The 17,000-nt window shown below is 38.0% G+C and overlaps 1 protein-coding gene across 5 annotated transcripts in view; it reads right to left on the bottom strand.

Annotated features, from left to right (window-relative positions):
- The window catches only part of SCAI (suppressor of cancer cell invasion), a 134,650-nt gene that overhangs the window by 23,905 nt on the left and 93,745 nt on the right, over positions 1 to 17,000 (bottom strand). For all 5 annotated transcript variants that reach the window (XR_009346410.1, XM_059142320.1, XM_059142321.1 and 2 more), the window contains 8 exons: positions 13,070 to 13,166; positions 11,512 to 11,610; positions 11,233 to 11,385; positions 8,628 to 8,729; positions 8,265 to 8,366; positions 7,475 to 7,553; positions 5,733 to 5,832; positions 3,536 to 3,617 (listed from right to left, as the gene is read on the bottom strand). Coding sequence is in view for 4 of the 5 variants with exons in the window: in XM_059142320.1 (XP_058998303.1) it covers positions 3,536 to 3,617; positions 5,733 to 5,832; positions 7,475 to 7,553; positions 8,265 to 8,366; positions 8,628 to 8,729; positions 11,233 to 11,385; positions 11,512 to 11,610; positions 13,070 to 13,166 (814 nt within the window). In the remaining variant the exon portion in view is untranslated. The remainder of the gene's footprint in view (positions 1 to 3,535; positions 3,618 to 5,732; positions 5,833 to 7,474; positions 7,554 to 8,264; positions 8,367 to 8,627; positions 8,730 to 11,232; positions 11,386 to 11,511; positions 11,611 to 13,069; positions 13,167 to 17,000) is intronic.

Below are 17,000 nucleotides of genomic sequence, written 5' to 3'. Positions count from 1 at the left end.
AGGGCAAGACAATCGGAGTACTAGACTATAAGGTCCAATATAGGAGTGACAGATGGTTCCAAGGTCCCAAAAGATAGAAAAGAGAAAATGGGGAGAGGAAATCAATGGGACAACTCAAGAAAATAGATGGAGTTTCCATGTTGAAAGCACTCGTGATGTACATGCCAAGCTGCATGAATAAGCAAACCCAGACCAGGGCATCCTATTTAAGAAGTTGAAAACTTCTTAATGGAGTTTTCACCGGAGCTCAAACTGATGATCCTAGATGTTTCCAGAGTTTCCTAAGATAGAAAACAGGTCACATAAAAGAATCAAGAATGAGAACGCTTTTCTACCACTTAGGAAATCCTGCAAGCTAGAAAGCAATACAACAAACCCTTCCAAATTCTGAAGGGAAATAATTTCTGATCTAATCATTCAAGCATGAGGGTAAATTAAAGAAGAACTGAAGACACTCAAGACCTCAAATATTTTACCTCCTGTTTACCCGTCCTAGGAAGTAGCTTCTGGAGATGCTGCAACAAAATGAAAGCAAATGAAATGGGCGTCTAAGAGGAAGACAGACGGGGATTTGGGAAACAGAGAAGAGATGAAGACTTCCCAAGATAATAATGAAATGAGGTTTGGGATGAGGTCTCCGTGAAGGGCACCATTCAGAGGCTCTGGGAGTGGGGAATAATTCGGCACCAAGAGAAAAATTAAGAGACAGACATATCTGAAGACTCTGAAAGAAGTAGGCGACTGGTGTGCAGATTGGGGACTGAATCAATGCGACGTTCAGACAAAAACAAGGAACAACGTTACGTAATTGTTTGCTCCAGGGAAAGCAGGAAGTTGCACAGGAAAGAAAAAGTTTACTATACAGCTTGGATTTTAAACACATTTTCTAGTCATTATAATATAAGCACCAAATATTCAGTGAATCAAAATCATGTTAGAAGTCAAGGTAAAAGGTATAACTGTGAGCTGGGGATAGCAAGAGGAAAGAGCTGAATTTCTGTTCCAGATTGAGATAGTAAGACATAATGCCTAAAACTGAACAATCAAGAAATATCAATGCGAGCATGTTATTTAGAAAAATGATGGCTAAGCACCCGAATAATCAGCTACAAAGATGTAACTGGTGGCCTCTGGAAGAAGGCAAGTGAGGGCAGGCCTTTTTGGTAATATGTGTGGGAACTTGCTGACTGAGGGTCCCCACCTTGACCCACACTGGAATTGCAATGACACCCAAGATCCACCTCAGCTCAAGCGATGCAGGATCACACGAGCTGGGGCCCAAGGAGAGATAGTTTTGAGAAGGACCCGAATGTTTCTGATACATGGAAAGATTTGAGAACTACAGCTTTAAACTACATGCATAACTTACTTCCATAAAAATAAAGAATATTTAAATGAAGAGATATACATGAAATGTTGGTACTTATATAAAGAAACATGAGCAAACGTGTTCAGGAAACACAGCAAAATCGGCACTCGAGAAATAATACATCAGTCACAGAGTTCTTTCTCATTAGAAATGTGTAAAACGGGGTGCCTGGGTGGCTCAGTGGTTGAGCCGCTGCCTTCGGCTCAGGTCATGATCTCAGGGTCCTGGGATCGAGTCCCGCATCGGGCTCTCTGCTCAGCAGGGAGCCTGCTTCCTCCTCTCTCTCTCTCTGCCTGCCTCTCTGCCTACTTGTGATTTCTCTCTGTCAAATAAATAAATAAAAAAAAAATCTTTAAAAAAAAAAAAAAAAAAAAAAAAAAAAAAGAAATGTGTAAAACGGTAATTTAAGACTTTTCACACATGCTCTGCGGGGGAGAAGTATATATCCGACACCTTCATGTATCAACACAGAGGATGCCTACTTGATTTAGAGGTACCGAACAGTACTAATTTTTAAGAAGACCAAATTTGTCTGTGCCGTGCTCTAATTTGCCTGGTGCATAAACAAGTCTGTTCTGGACAATTTAATTTTTGAAAGGAGTGATACTCCACGTGCCATTAAAAGCAAACAGAAGAACCTTCTATTAATGCACTGTTATCCTCGGTGTCAGAATATCGAAATTTTGAATTAAATCATGATATACTTTTAAGATAAATACATTTCCAATGATGCACAATGGTGTTTTTAAAAATCAGCATTCAGTACTCATTCTCTATCCAAACAGCACTTTGGAAAATAGCAGGGACGTACAATGAATGGTATTCTTGAGCCTATAAAAGGTGGTATCAAATATTATCCAATCAAGTTGAGAGAAATTAATAGATGGCTAAAATACTCAAAATGCATGCTAGATCCTATTCAGTAGTACACTTGACCTGGTATAGCAAGCGATTCTGTCACACCACTAAACTGTAGCAAATGATTCCTTCTTATCGACGAAGACACTGAATGCTTCCTCTGAATTCTGTGAAGATATAAAATGCCTGGACTCTTCTGGGTTTACAGGTTTAAATAAGTTAGCCAATCAAGCTTTTCTTTCCTTCAGCAGCTTCCTACCCTCTCAAAAAGATTAAAAGCAACAACACACACACGATTTACAAAAGTATACAGGTAATTTTCCTAAAATCAAAAGTTGTAATGTCAAACTTGACAGAACGGGTAGCAGGATATGTGCGAAAAATTTAGAGTGGGTTGGATGCCCTGGAAATTCAGATACTACCTCTAAAACACAAAAATTGGACGGCAACCATATGCTTGGGATCATCTCTTGGCTAGTAGACATGTATTTCCATTGTTCTCCTGAAATAAGTCTACTAATATTTGCTTCTCCGTCTAATTATATGAACACCCACAACAGAAATAGTTTTAATTGGCAGATCTGTGTTCCTAGCATATTTTTGAGCATATTGCCAACTAATGAAATATTCCAAACACATACAAAGATTCTGTTTTCATTTTTCCATAAATTATTGTAGTTTGAATTCTAACTGCACTACGGGCGGTTTTTACACAGTCATCGAAAAACCACTGCTTCAATAGCAAAATATAAAACAAAGTCTTTTCACTTTAAATCCCTGTTACTTATTTCAGCCTTCAGGGCCATCTTTTTTTACTTACTGTCACAAATTTTTTTAAAAAGTTAAGTGCATCTAAAACCATTTATGTTGATATTTGGACTGTAACAGTATAAAATGGGATTGAAATTCCATGTAAACTCTAGCAACTCGGCGTATAAAAGGGGAAAAGTTTGAAAACTAGAAAATAAAATTTGCCTGTATCCTCCTACCTCTACAGAAGTAAATTACTCTGGGTTATATAACAAAAATAAACCTCCCACCAGAGATCTTGGAAATCTTGAATTTTTTTTTCCTGCAGGAGAATTTATTATTTTCCACTGAGTGTCCATTCATGCGTTTTCTTCTTGTCTCTATTCATAGCACCAGATCCTGACTAGCATGCACAACCTCAAAAGAAAAGAAACACTAAATACAAACTGCGTAAAATGTTTGAAGAATAACACAAAATAAAAAGGTTGGGGTTAAGACTGCTTACCTTGGGATAGTGCCACAAGGTCTAACACACACAATGCTGCACGTAGAACTCACCTTGTATGCGACACTGTTGGACGAATCCACTATAATAAACAGGGGCTTCCTCGTGAAAGGGTAGAGGTCTCCGGGATGAAGGCTAGGGAAACAGCAACGGTAACAACGATTAACTGTGCAGGTGCACCGGCCAAGTCTCAGAAATCTTACTCCTCAGTTTGGTCTGCTCCCATCTCTTTTTCAACACAGCTTAGAGCAAGAAACAAAGATTAATTTGGCAAAAGGCGAAACATATCTATATCGACTGGAAGAGACAAGTTAGCAGTTTAGATGGAAAAATATTCAGAGAGAACAATTATTCAGGCACATTCAAGCTAAAGAGAAATCTACAGATTTAATGATGGACTAAACATAAAACATGAAAAGCTCACAAGTCAGCATGTAGGTGCTTGTTTAAAAAAAGTTCCTTCTGGGGCACCTGGATGGCTGAGTGGGTTAAAGCCTCTGCCTTCCGCTCAGGTCATGATCTCAGAGTCCTGGCATCGAGCCCTGCATCGGGCTCTCTGCTCAGCAGGGAACCTGCTTCCCCCTTTCTCTCTGCCTGCCTCTCTGCCTACTAGTGATCTCTCTCTGTAAAATAAATAAATAAAATTAAAAAAAAAAAAAAAAACTCCTTCTAAGAAAATGTTCTCAAATCATGATGTGCTAACACAATCAGATTTGTACTGCAGTGAGTCTTTTAAAAATCTTCATTTATTTTAAAGATTCTTAATACATCATGCTACAATTTAATATTACAGATACTAAGTAGAGGCTCCCCTTTCACTATCCATTATGATTCCTCTGGATATTTTGCACCAGGATCAGCTGGGGTGCTTGTTAAACATACAGATTCACTGGCCCACAGAAGACCCACTGTCCCCAAGGTCTGAAGTCCAATAACAAACATTTGAGAACCGCTACTAAACAAGGTCACAATTTTGGTGTGTATCCTCTTTCTCATGGCCTACCAGACAACATATGTATAAAATCTTAATATAAATGTGAATATAAATAAAATGGTGTGTCAATGAGCATCATTGTCGAACCTCAATGGGTTTCAAATATAAGTTTTTCAAATATAAATCATTTATAACCAAGGTCAATGACAGCACCAATGTATGACTTGGAGGACTGTTAGCTATTATACACATAATTTGAAACACCTCCCTTTCTGCCCTTCTTCCCTCATTCTTCAATATGAACAGTTAACATTTTTCTGTAAAGTGCGATTAGAAATGCAGTTTCCTACAAGTCCAGTCTCCTTTATAACCAGACGGCTATCCCTCACCTGGAGAGAGTCTGGAGCCAATACTGGCCCAAGTAATGAATGTGCAGTATTTAGAAAAACAGCAAACTTTCATGGATGAAATTTACTTGAAATGATACAACTAAGTTCATTTATACTATATCAAACCAAAAGAACCTTATTTTAAAAAGCTTGTATTGGGGGCGCCTGGGTGGCTCAGTGGGTTAAGCCTCTGCCTTCGGCTCAGGTCATGGTCCCAGGGTCCTGGGATCGAGCCCCACATCGGGCTCTCTGCTGAGCAGGGAGCCTGCTTCCCCCCCCACTCTCTCTGCCTGCCTCTCCGCCTACTTGTGATCTCTGTCTGTTAAATAAATTAAAGAAAAAAAATTTTTTTTTTAAAAAGCTTGTATTGGGGGCGCCTCGGTGGCTCAGTTGGTTAAGGGTCTGCCTTCAGCTCTGGTCATGATCCTGGAATCCTGGGATCCAGTCCCGACACGGGTTCCCTGCTCAGCTGGGAGTCTGCATCTCCCTCTTCCTCGACCCCTCCCCCACTCAAGTTCTCTCTGGCTCACTCTCTCTCTCAAATAAACTTAAAAAAAAAAAAAAAAAAAAGCTTGTATTAATGTTAACATGTATCATGTCCTGACATACTATTTATGTACATACTATTTATGCATACATTTATAGCTTCTTTCAACTTGAATGTAATTCTGCTCACTGACATATTCCCAATGACTGAACAGGACTTGACATATAATACTCAATGAAAATTTTAAAAATGAGTATCAGCCAAAAATTCTAATTTCCTAGGACACTCAGAGCCTGAAATATTGCTGGAACCCAAATAAGTGTTCTTAATAGTAGCCTGAGGGAGTATATCCAGTACTAGAAAAAACTCCCCAATTTACTTAGTATTTTCTAAGACAGAACTATAATTTTTATAACAGGGAGAGACACCAGAATACATACCAGTGCATTTCCTTGTGGGACTGATTTCGTTTGTGGATGGCATCTCCATTTATAATATCTCGGTTACTATTAGTAAGTACCCCTCCAAAATCATAAGGACCTATAAAAACAAAGGGAAGAATCCTAGACTTCAGATGGAGAATGATACTGATCTGACGCTCATATGACTCTCTTACTGATACAAATGGAAGACAATTACAAAATATTTTAACCACTTTAAAATTTAACATTCTAGTTTAATGCAGTATTTAAATGATTTCAGCATGTTGCCTGTTTCAACATTTTAAAAAATCATTTAATCATTCCTCAGTTCTTCAAACAGAATAAAATGAGAAACAAGACAAGAATCTACTGCACCCCATTTTTCTGGATAGTAAAAGGGATGGAGATCTGGGATGTTCAAAATGATCTTTATATTTCAAGCAAAATTATCTCTCAAATTCAATCAAATTATCTAAGAAAGAAAGTTGCAGAATTAAGTCCTAAGAATTTCTTAAATGTAATTCTAAGTGAGCCACTAATTATAAAATTTAGGGAAAATTTTGAGGGGGACTTGAAAATTCTCATTGCAAAAACTTCATTTTTAGAAAAGAAATGCCAAATTTCAGTGTGTGAAAAACATCTGTTATTGTCTCTATTATGTCAGCACTGTACTTTCGGTTTTGAAGTTAGCCTTTCCTACTGGTCACATTGCTTAGTTGAACTCTTATCTAAATGGAACTGTAAACTGTGGGATGTTAGGAATCATCTCTCTCAAAGGGCCATTTAGTTAGTACCTATTATACTTTGAAAAAGTTAAATAAGATCAGTATGTCAAAATGGGGGCGCAGATTCAACAGTACATGTTTAAAAACAAGGAAATAATTATTTAAAAATAAAATTACTAACTTCATTACCAAAAAATTTAAAGCAATTTATGATCGTGTCACTTTTAACACTGCTACGTTTTATTCCTTAAGAATCACTGCAATGAAAAGACTCTGAGATTCATTTTGCTTCTTTTTCATTTTAACACTTTAAGAGGACCTATAAGTCATGCAAGGAAGATGGCAGGGACATGCATTGTATAAAGGAATGCAAATTTCAACAAACAGATGAAGAGGAAAATGTTAAGAACTTTAAGAAAAAAAAATTTTTTTTGTCCAAAGACTTAATTTCCTAATTTATATCCATGTTACTCATCTATTCTGCTCAATTTCTTATATTCTGTACTCATATATTCTGGATAGTTTTGATTCTGAAACAGCATCCCAATATTCTTCAGGTTGAATCCATAAAAACCAAAAAAAGGACAGAAAACAAAATCATGACAAGGACTTGAACTTTCACAGTTACAAGAGTGCATTAATTTCTACCAAGACGTTTAGCCACAATGAAGCCGCTGACCAGATTCCCCTTTGCCCTAAAGGCCCAGAAAAACTCAGTGATGTGAAGCAGAACAGGAGCCTTGGTTATTCCATATATATTTAAATATATATGTGCCTTTGGCAAACTTGATAATGAGGCATGCATTTAGTATACGAATTTGCTGGTGATCTGTTGACTTCAAAGTATAATATTGCAACTTAAATAAAGCAGACAGGGGTATCTACAAGACTGCCAATTCAACAAAGGGACCAGGTTTCAAATATGGAAGCCTCTCTGGAAAGCTTGGGATGGTCTGTGGGCTATGGGCCATCGTCTTGTAGAAAATAAAGAGAATTCAAGCCCTGCTCACAACAGGGAGCATTCCTTTATTGTACCTTCACTATCAGCACGACCTGTGGGGAAGACGCCAGTGGCTGACAGGTAAATCAGAAGCACACTATTGGCGGGCAGCTCCTGCAATTAAAGAAAATCACATACACCAAACAACAAACGGTTTCATTGAACATCCTGACATTTTCAAGTTAAAGGGGCAATAAGAACCTAATTCAAAGTAATGCCATCTTCTCCAGGAGTTCAACCACTCTTGCAGGTTCCAACTCATAACTGCTCAGGCAACAAAGAATCATTACAAATCTATAATCTATTATTATTGCCCAAAGTCTTGAATTCATTCTCTGCTTTGAAAACCTTGTCATTTAGAGAATGGTCTCTGCAAACCTTGAAATGGAGAAGTAAGGATCCTGGCCATAGGTCTAAAAGACCAACTCCTGCCCATGGCTTTCTCTGCATAAGCGCTGGCAGGAATCCCCTACTTCTCACAGTTCTTTCAGACCTTCAGATGGCCACAGTGCTCCCCAGAGCTCCCTGAACACACAACATGCCTGTGCAATCTGACCATTATGCCCAAAGTACTTTTAGTAATAAAACCTGGAGAAAGGAGAATGATGATTAGTCAGTATTTTCATTAGTTAACGGTTAAGGAAGAGTCAAAACATCATAAGCAATTTCTGTTCCAAATAAATGTGATCAGATATTCTGAATGCAGTTTTTAATTTCTTATTTCATCAAAATTCTTGACTCAAAGATTCAAAGGAAAGAGTGACTCTCAGATTCTACTCAGGGCATACTTTTCTCATATAGCAAAGAGTATTGGATCATATATACCTTAAAAGATGCTGCTAAGAATGTGTATAGTTGACTGAAGGTTGGTTTGTAGAGCAGATACTTGTGGGGGTTTTCTCGTCTGGTAGGCTTATCAGCCGATTCCTATATTTACACACAGAAAACAAGACACATACGAACTGTATTTGACTGATGAATTATCAATGTCTTTTTTTATGATCCTCTTCATCAAATAGCTTTTATTTTTTATTTTTTACTCCACGTTACTATTATTGTGCTTATCTCTCCTGTATCTCAAGAGAATTCTCTATTTACATGCACAGCATTTGTTGAGTTAACAGCATTCCCTAAGGAGCAGAGGCAGAAACAGTGTTACCAAGATTGCAAATGTAGAGAGAAGATCACCTGCATTCCTGGTTTATTCATCTGGGAGGCTAAGTTCATTGGCTCCCTTTCCAGGGCTTGTAACATCCGGAACATGTCCACAGTTAGTTCACTAAACTTAACCTGCAAGGAAAACAAACCTGACCATGAATGCAACATAGACCCAGAAGCCTCCGACCACATAGTACCCCAGACATTCATGCGTAATTGATGACATCGGGTAATTTTATTCCCCAGTGTATTACTATAAAACATTTCCAAAAACAGAAAACTAAACGAATTGTACAGTAATACCCAGAGCGCATCATCTAGATCCTATACCATTAACATTTTGTTTATTTGCGTTACCACGTATCTCTCCATTTATTTATATTTCTGCCAATCCATCAACTTCCTCAGGTATTTTCAGAAACATGAAAAGCAGTCATCTAAATAAAAAGACCTACATTAGGTCCTTCAAAACATGCTAACTTTTGGCAAAACAGACTGTTAGAAAATGGCTATGGCCCATATTTCAAAACCTCGTCAATACATTTTGGCTCTATATGATGTTTAAGGGTACAGCCCTCTCCGTTTTGAATAAAACTTCTATAGAACTTCAGGGAGGCAATGTGTTGTTTAAAAAAAAAATTTTTTTTTAAATCATGCCAAGTGTACTCTTTCATCCCTACCACCTATATCACCCGTCCGCCCACCTATCTTTCCTCGGGTAACCATCAGTTTTTCTCTACAGTTAACAGTGTGTTTCTTGGTTTGTCTGTCTCTCTTTTCCCTCTGCTCATTTGTTACTTAAATTCTACATATAAGTGAAATCCTATGGTATTTGTCCTCCTCTGACCTACTTTGCTTAGCATTATACTCTCTAGCTCTACCCATGTTGTTGCAAATGGCAAGATTTCATTGTTTTTAAGGCTGACTAATATTCCATTATACAGACACAGAGAGAGAGAGAGAGAACCTCTTCTTTATCCATTCATCTATCAATGCACACTTGGGCCGCTTCCACAGTTTGGCTAGAAATAATCCTACAGCAAACATAGGGGTGCATGTATCCCTCAGAATATGTGTTTTTGTATTTTTGAGATAAATACCCAGTAGGGCAATTACTAGATCATAGGGTAGTTCTGTATTTTTAACTTTTTGAGGAACCTCCACACTGTTTTCCACAGTGGCTGTACCAGTTTGCATTCCCACCAACAGTGCAAGAGGGTTCCTTTTCCTCCACATCCTTCCCAACATTTGTTGATTCTTGAATTTTTTTAATTTAGCCATTCTGACTGATGTGAAGGGAGGAATACCCCATTTTGGTTTTGATTTACATTTCCTGGATGATGAGTGATGTTGAGCACCCTTTCACGTGTCTGTTGGCCATCTGTATGTCTCTACTGGAGACACTGTTAATGTCTTCTGACCATAAGCAAGCAATTTTAAAATTTAAATTAAATTTGCAAATTAATTGCTTTTTTAAAAAAGATTTTATTTATTTATTTGTCAGAGACAGAGAGCACAAGCAGGGGGAACAGGAGGCAGAGCAGGCAGAGGGAGAAGCAGACTTCCTGCTGAGCAGGGAACCTGATACGGGACTCGATCCTCGGACCCCGGGATCATGACTTGAGCTGAAGGCGGCCGCTTAACCAACTGAGCCACCCAAGCATCCTGCAAATTAATAGCTTTTAAAGCCAAAATTGGAGAAATACTAGAAAAAGTTACCAATAACAAAAATGAAAGGTGTGCAGGAAGGATGCAATATTTAAACTTGTGTAAATAATGCATACAGAAAAAGGTATTCACGGGACCCATTTCTGATATCCCATAATTTCCAGTAAATTTACATTTCTAGTACATTAAATACTTACCATCATGGAACTATTCTGTCATGAAAAAATATTTTATATTGGCTGTGATGAATATACTTAAAAATAATTCTTCCTCCCTTTGCCTGACTGTAAAAGTAATATAGGGATTTAGAAAGTTATAAAGAAGAAAATAGGGGTGCCTGGGAGGCTCAGTTGGTTAAACATCTGACTCTTGGTTTCAGGTCACGTTGTGATTTCAGGGTCGTGGGCTTGAGCCCTGTGTGGGGGCTCTGCACTCTGTGGGGAGGAGTTTGCTGGAGATCCTCTCTCTCCTCTCCCTCTGCCCCTCCTGCTTGCTCACACATACTATACTCTCTCTCTCAAAATAAATGAATAAATCTTTAAAAAATTTTTAAATAAACTTAAGCTTTAAAACAGCAGAAAATAAATCACCTATCATTCTGTTACGCAGAGATAAACCTTTTAGGATATTGGTAAATCTCCTCCTAGTCTTTTTGCCTGTACATACATGCATACAGACATTTTAACATACATGAAATAATTCTGTTTACACAGCTCTATTCCAACTTTATTTTCACTTACCATATCATGAGTGTATCTATCTCTGCAATGAAAAATCCTAAACCTGCAAATGTCTGTAATACAGTCCATACGGACATGGCATAATTGAATTAACCATTTTCTCACAAATGGATTTAGGATATTTACAAGGAAAGTCATTGTGTAATAAAAATCTATAATTCTTTAATAATAGGAAAGCATTATTTTTCGAAGTGAATTTTTAGTATAATTCCTTCACCATTCTTTACCTGGTTATTGCAATTACCAATAATGAGTGCGTCAGCCAGAGACAACTGTCCCACAATCATGCCCTGTTCCAGCAACGGGGCTCCTGTTTCAGCGAGGCGATTAGATGTGATAACAATGGTATTGTCATCATTCAGTACCATCACAGGGTCCGCCTGGAGAAAAAAAGTAGTAAGTAGTTGATGGACAAGACACAATGTCAGTACATATTGTGTGATATATACACACAATAAAAATGCATATTATCCGTGATTACACAATCATCCTTGTCAAAAGCTGACCTCAATGAAAGCTGCTACTTCTTGAAGCACCAGGTTCCACTCCACTTGATCTTCTGTATTAAAGCGGTGAGTATAGTCTTCAATTTCATCTGATAATTCCTAATTTTAAAATATCACAAAGAAAAATGATTATAGGAAAAATACACATAAAAATAGGTTGCTATATTATACCATATTCTTTACAGAAATTGATATAGTTAAGAAGCTTGATTATTATCAACATATAGTCCCATCTATAGCCAAAAAGTCCCAATATAATAGTCCCAATTATAGCCAAAAACAAAGAATACTGCTTTATTTTGCTTTAAGACTCCAGAATAATACATACTAGTAAGATCTTCATAGAGATAGAGAGTAACTCATATTTAATCAATGCTACATCAGCACTTAATTTATTAAAAGAAGATTCTTAGAGATAAAACCCCCAATTTTTAATATTTGGAAAAAAATGAAGACCGTCTAGATGATTTTCATTGGATTTATATCATAGTGTGTTTTGGGAAGAGTCTTATTAGCAACTAGAGATGGAAGAAGACAGAAGGACCTGGCAAAACTAACATGTTCTGGGGCGCCTGGGTGGCTCAATGGGTTATGCGTCTGCCTTTGATTCAGGTCATGACCTTCAGTTCCTGGGATCAAGCCCTGCATGGGGACGCGGGGGTTCCTGCTCAGGTCCCCATCCCTTCGCCCTTTCCCCTACTTGTACTCTTTCTCTCTCTCGTTCAAATAAAACACATACACACATACACACACACACACACACACACACACCACAAAAAACTAGCATGTTCTAGTTGAGTACCAAATATTAGGAAGCACACCACTGGAAGGACTGACTGAATACAGAGTGCAACCAGAATGGGGTATGCAGTAACTACAGATAGGGAGTGAATTCCGGGTACGGTTACCTCCTAATTACCTCAGCTAATGAAGGGGAGTGAGGCAGACAGAGCAAAAGGATGGGAAGACCCAAACTCATTCACAATACCTTTGTAAAACAGTATATGCTTACTCTTGACCTAACCTTTCAATTATTTTCTCTTAAACCAAGTATTTTACCTTTGGTTTGCATTTCTTGACCATCCATTGATGGGTAGTGAAATGTGAAACATGCTTAAGGGACAAAAGCAAGGAATTAAGAGAAATGTCTCAGGCTAGTGTGTATCAGAAATATGACAGAGCAGGAAAATCCTTTTAGCACTGCCCTTGTCCAAAGCTACTATACTTTGAATGCTGTAATGTTTTACATATATTAAAATTATTTATTACCCTGAGTCTATTTTTTTTTTTTAAGATTTATTTATTTATTTGACAGAGAGAGATTACAAGTAGGCAGAGAGACAGGCAGAGAGAGAGAGAGGAGAAAGCAGGCTCCCTGCTGAGCAGAGAGCCCGATGCGGGACTCGATCCCAGGACCCTGAGATCATGACCTGAGCCGAAGGCAGCGGCTTAACCCACTGAGCCACCCAGGCGCCCTACCCTGAGTCTATTTTTGAGAAACAAAATTATCCATACACAATTACAGCCTAGGATTTTAACAATTTTAAAGCACACTCACCTTCACCAAATCCTTCACAACATCCATTTTGTTGAGCAGAAGACAAACTACAATAAACCTTGCATAGTATCGTAGCTTCTTAACGACCAACTCAGGTCTACGGCAAAGAGGAAGTTAACTCATTAGACTCAAAAAAGAAAACATGCTCTTTGATTTTTCCAGCTCTCTGGCAGCTTTTAAACTCTTCAGATATTATTTTGCACAGTTACAACTATTTCCGCACATACCCTCTAGTCGTATGTAAACACGTTTCTTACTCGTAGACTCATTACGTTTATTCACATATTCATTCATTGAACAAATACCCACGGGGGGCCTTAGATGCCTCAGGCACTCTGCTAGAAGAATGATTAAAACAAAAACTACAGACCCAGCCCCCTCTTCACAAATCTCAGAGACAGGAAGTTACCTATAACATAGTGGACACAGATAAACACAATGACAGAATACATACAACAACAGGAGGACTAAAGGATACTATCTGAGCCCATAGAGGAGGGTTCCTAGCGAGAGTGATGTTGTGGTAGAAGACAACCGCAGGAAAATATGAGGTGAAAAGAGTTCCAGGAAGAACATTTTTTGTTTTGAAATCTTATTTTCTGGTATTAATGTAATCAAACCCAGTTTTCTTATGCTTACTGCTTGTATGCCATATCTTCTTGTATCTTCGCCTTTCAAGTACCTGTGTCTTTTCATGTTAACTGGTATATTGTAGACCACATTTAGTTAGCTTTTTTTATCCAGACAATCTCTGCCTCACAGACTCAGGAAGTTGGACCGTTTACATTTTATCTGTTACTTTGGCTGGGTTTGCATCTCCCACTGGGCTGTCTGTTTTCTATTTGCCCGTCCTGTATTTGTTTTCTAGTGCTCCTTTCTTGCTTTCTTTCCAGTTCATCACATATATTTTAGTGCTCTATTTTATGTCGTCTGTCAATTTCCTACTTAAACACCTCTTTCCTTACTTTAGTGGTTGCTACAAGTAAATGATCAAAGGCTATTGACCATCAATATTGTACCTCTTCACACTTGACCCTTTATACTCATCCCTTATCAATTCAAACTCGGTATTTCCGATTTCCACAGCCGCCGTTACAATTGTAATAATCTTACAACAGCATATTTTGTATATGCTGGACACTTTCCATGATAAAATTTGTAAAAATTCCTCTTTGACCCATGAGGTATTTAGAAAGGTGTCTACTAATTGATATATTTATTGATTTTTTAAAAATTATGTTGTCATTCTTAATTTTTAATGGCACTGGACCATGGTTAGACATCCTACACTTGAAAATCATTGAAACGTGTTTTATGTCAGGTTTAAGTCAATTTCACAAAAGTTTCATTTAAGCTTGAAAATTATGTGCATTTGCACATTGTTGGCAGTTTTAAGCACATTAGAACAAGTTTTTAATTATGTTATTCAAACCTCAGTTTTTTGTTTTCTTGATAAATGATTAAATATAGTATATGAAAAATCTTCTTGTATACTGATTGGATCATTTATCAATTTCTTCCATAAAATATGCCACTTTTTGCTTTACTCTAATATTACATTATTGGGCATATACAAGTTTGGATTTTTTTTTTTTTTAGTTGTTCCTTGTACCAGTATGAAGTAAACCTCTATCTTTAATAATGCTCCCTGCCTTAAATATAGTGGCATTTCTTCCCTCGGCTATCTATTTTATCTTTTCCTGTACCTTGTATCTTTGGAGGATCTCTTATAAACACTATATTATTGGATTTTCCTTTAAAAGGCATACTGATAATCTCTGACTTTTATTAGGAAGTTTAGATCACTTTCATTTACTATGATTACCAATGTACTTGTATTTATTTCTACTTTAGATTTTTGTGCTAATTATATTTTAGTGTGTATTCCTTTCCTACATTTGTTGTAAAGATCATACATCATAATTTTAATTTTCACTTTCCTCCCCTCTACCTGTTTTGAAGTTACACATTTTCTTTATGTTCTTAAAATATTTTTGTTAATTTTTTTATCTTTTGAATTTTTTAAAAAAGATTATTTATTTGACAGAGAGAGAGAGAGATCACAAGTAGGCAGAGAGCTAGGCAGAGAGAGAGAGCGGGGGAAGCAGGCTCCCAGCTGAGCAGAGAGCCCGATGCAGGGCTCGATCCCAGGGCCCTGAGATCATGACCTGAGCTGAAGGCAGAGGCTTTAACCCACTGAGCCTCCCAGGTGCCCCTATTTTTGTTAATATTTTAATAAGCAAACTTTACTGACTCTAAGCTTCTTCTGGACGATAAATGGATGTTATTGGTATGGTTTAGTTCTTTACTTTCTTCTTTCATGTTCTTGTTTTGTCCAGAATTTGGCCCCACTTTATCTCAATAACCTCAATTAGCCATTAATACAATGACCACTGTCTTATGAAGTCCGTGGTGTTTTAGGAAACAAAGGGCTAACTTTTTTCTTACCAATCCTTGTAAATCCCCTCTTCCTTCGAGTTTCAATTTTCCTCTTTCTGAAGAAATCCAGAATCGTTCTCTTACATCACCAGAACTAACCACCCTCCTACAAGGGTGTCCCAGCACTGGTCACAGGGTGAATGACCTGAGGATTTCCCTTACTTTCTTGACAGCTAAACTGTCCATTTAAAAGGATGGCTGAGGGACGCCTGGGTGGCTCAGTGGGTTAAGCATCTGCCTTCAGTTCAGGTCATGATCCTGGGGCCCTGGGATCGAGCCCCATGGGGGGGCTCCCTGGTCAGTGGGAAGCCTGCTTCTCCCTATTCTCCCTGCTCATGCTCTAGCTCACTATCTCTGTCTTTCTCATAAATAAATAAATAAATAAATAAATAAATAAATAAAACCTTTAAAAAGAAAAAAAAAAAAAAAGACAGTTGATCTGTTTATCCAGCATCTCTAGGTTATTTTGGATACAGTTGTTTTTTATTGTTTAGCCTATCACATTATCAAAGTGGAATTCAAACAGGAGGAAAATCTGCAGGAGGAAGATGTTCATTCATAGCTAAACTATTAATAAGAAAATTTCTTTAATTTTTTGATAAAAATAAAACAGGTTCTGTGGATTTGTATCATATCACACAATTATGTAACACTGATTACACAAACACTTATTGAACTAGGCATTGGCAAATTTTTGCAAATGGCCAGACAGTAAATGTTTTAGGCTTCGTAGGCACATACGGTGCTCATAGTGTATCTACCCTTTCTTTTTTTTCACTGCACTTCAAAAATGTCAAAAGGATCCTAAGCTACCAGACAGTTCCCAAACAGCCGTGCCATCCTTGTATTACATGAACACACAGCAGTAGATGGATGTGTTCTGTTGTGGAAACCACTGTGTCGAACTGAGCAGAGGTCAGGTAAATAAGTCAGGGCTATCCATTCATACACACGAGAGGTTACCCCTGTCAGGCCCCAAAACCTCAACAACCCACAGCCCCACTGTCTGAAAACACATCAAACTGCAGAAGGAAAATATCCCGTGAACCACGGTAGGAAGGTCCACTTCAAGTCCTCCCTACACACACCACTACTAGAAGGTGCCACGGTCCTCAAGATTCGATTCACGGTTCCCATGATGGAAAAAGTCCATTATGTCACCCCCACAGCTGACATCACGATTCTCCTGACAAAGTTCTTCTGGTACTCCAGAGCCGTAGCTTTGTCCAGACTGCCAGGCCCACTGCTTCTAACTGACTCAGCCCACTGACTCTATACATCTGCCCGAGAAACAGTCTTCCCAGGTGGCTGAGCGCACATGGCCCCAACCTCTGGGTACTCAGAAACTTCATCCTCTCCATATTGAACTCTGACCAGGTCAGCCTCAGCCATTTGCAAAGCCAGAGTCAGTGGCTCCCAGGGCAAATGATTATGCAGTAATATCTCCCCTACTAAACACAATAATGATGGAATGAGACATTTTCAGAGTTGT

This window comes from Mustela lutreola, chromosome 12 (genome assembly GCF_030435805.1).
Source record: "Mustela lutreola isolate mMusLut2 chromosome 12, mMusLut2.pri, whole genome shotgun sequence".
In the NCBI taxonomy this organism is placed as follows: domain Eukaryota; kingdom Metazoa; phylum Chordata; class Mammalia; order Carnivora; family Mustelidae; genus Mustela; species Mustela lutreola.
Note: the sequence above shows the minus strand (reverse complement) of the source record. Positions and strands in the feature narration are given on the sequence as shown.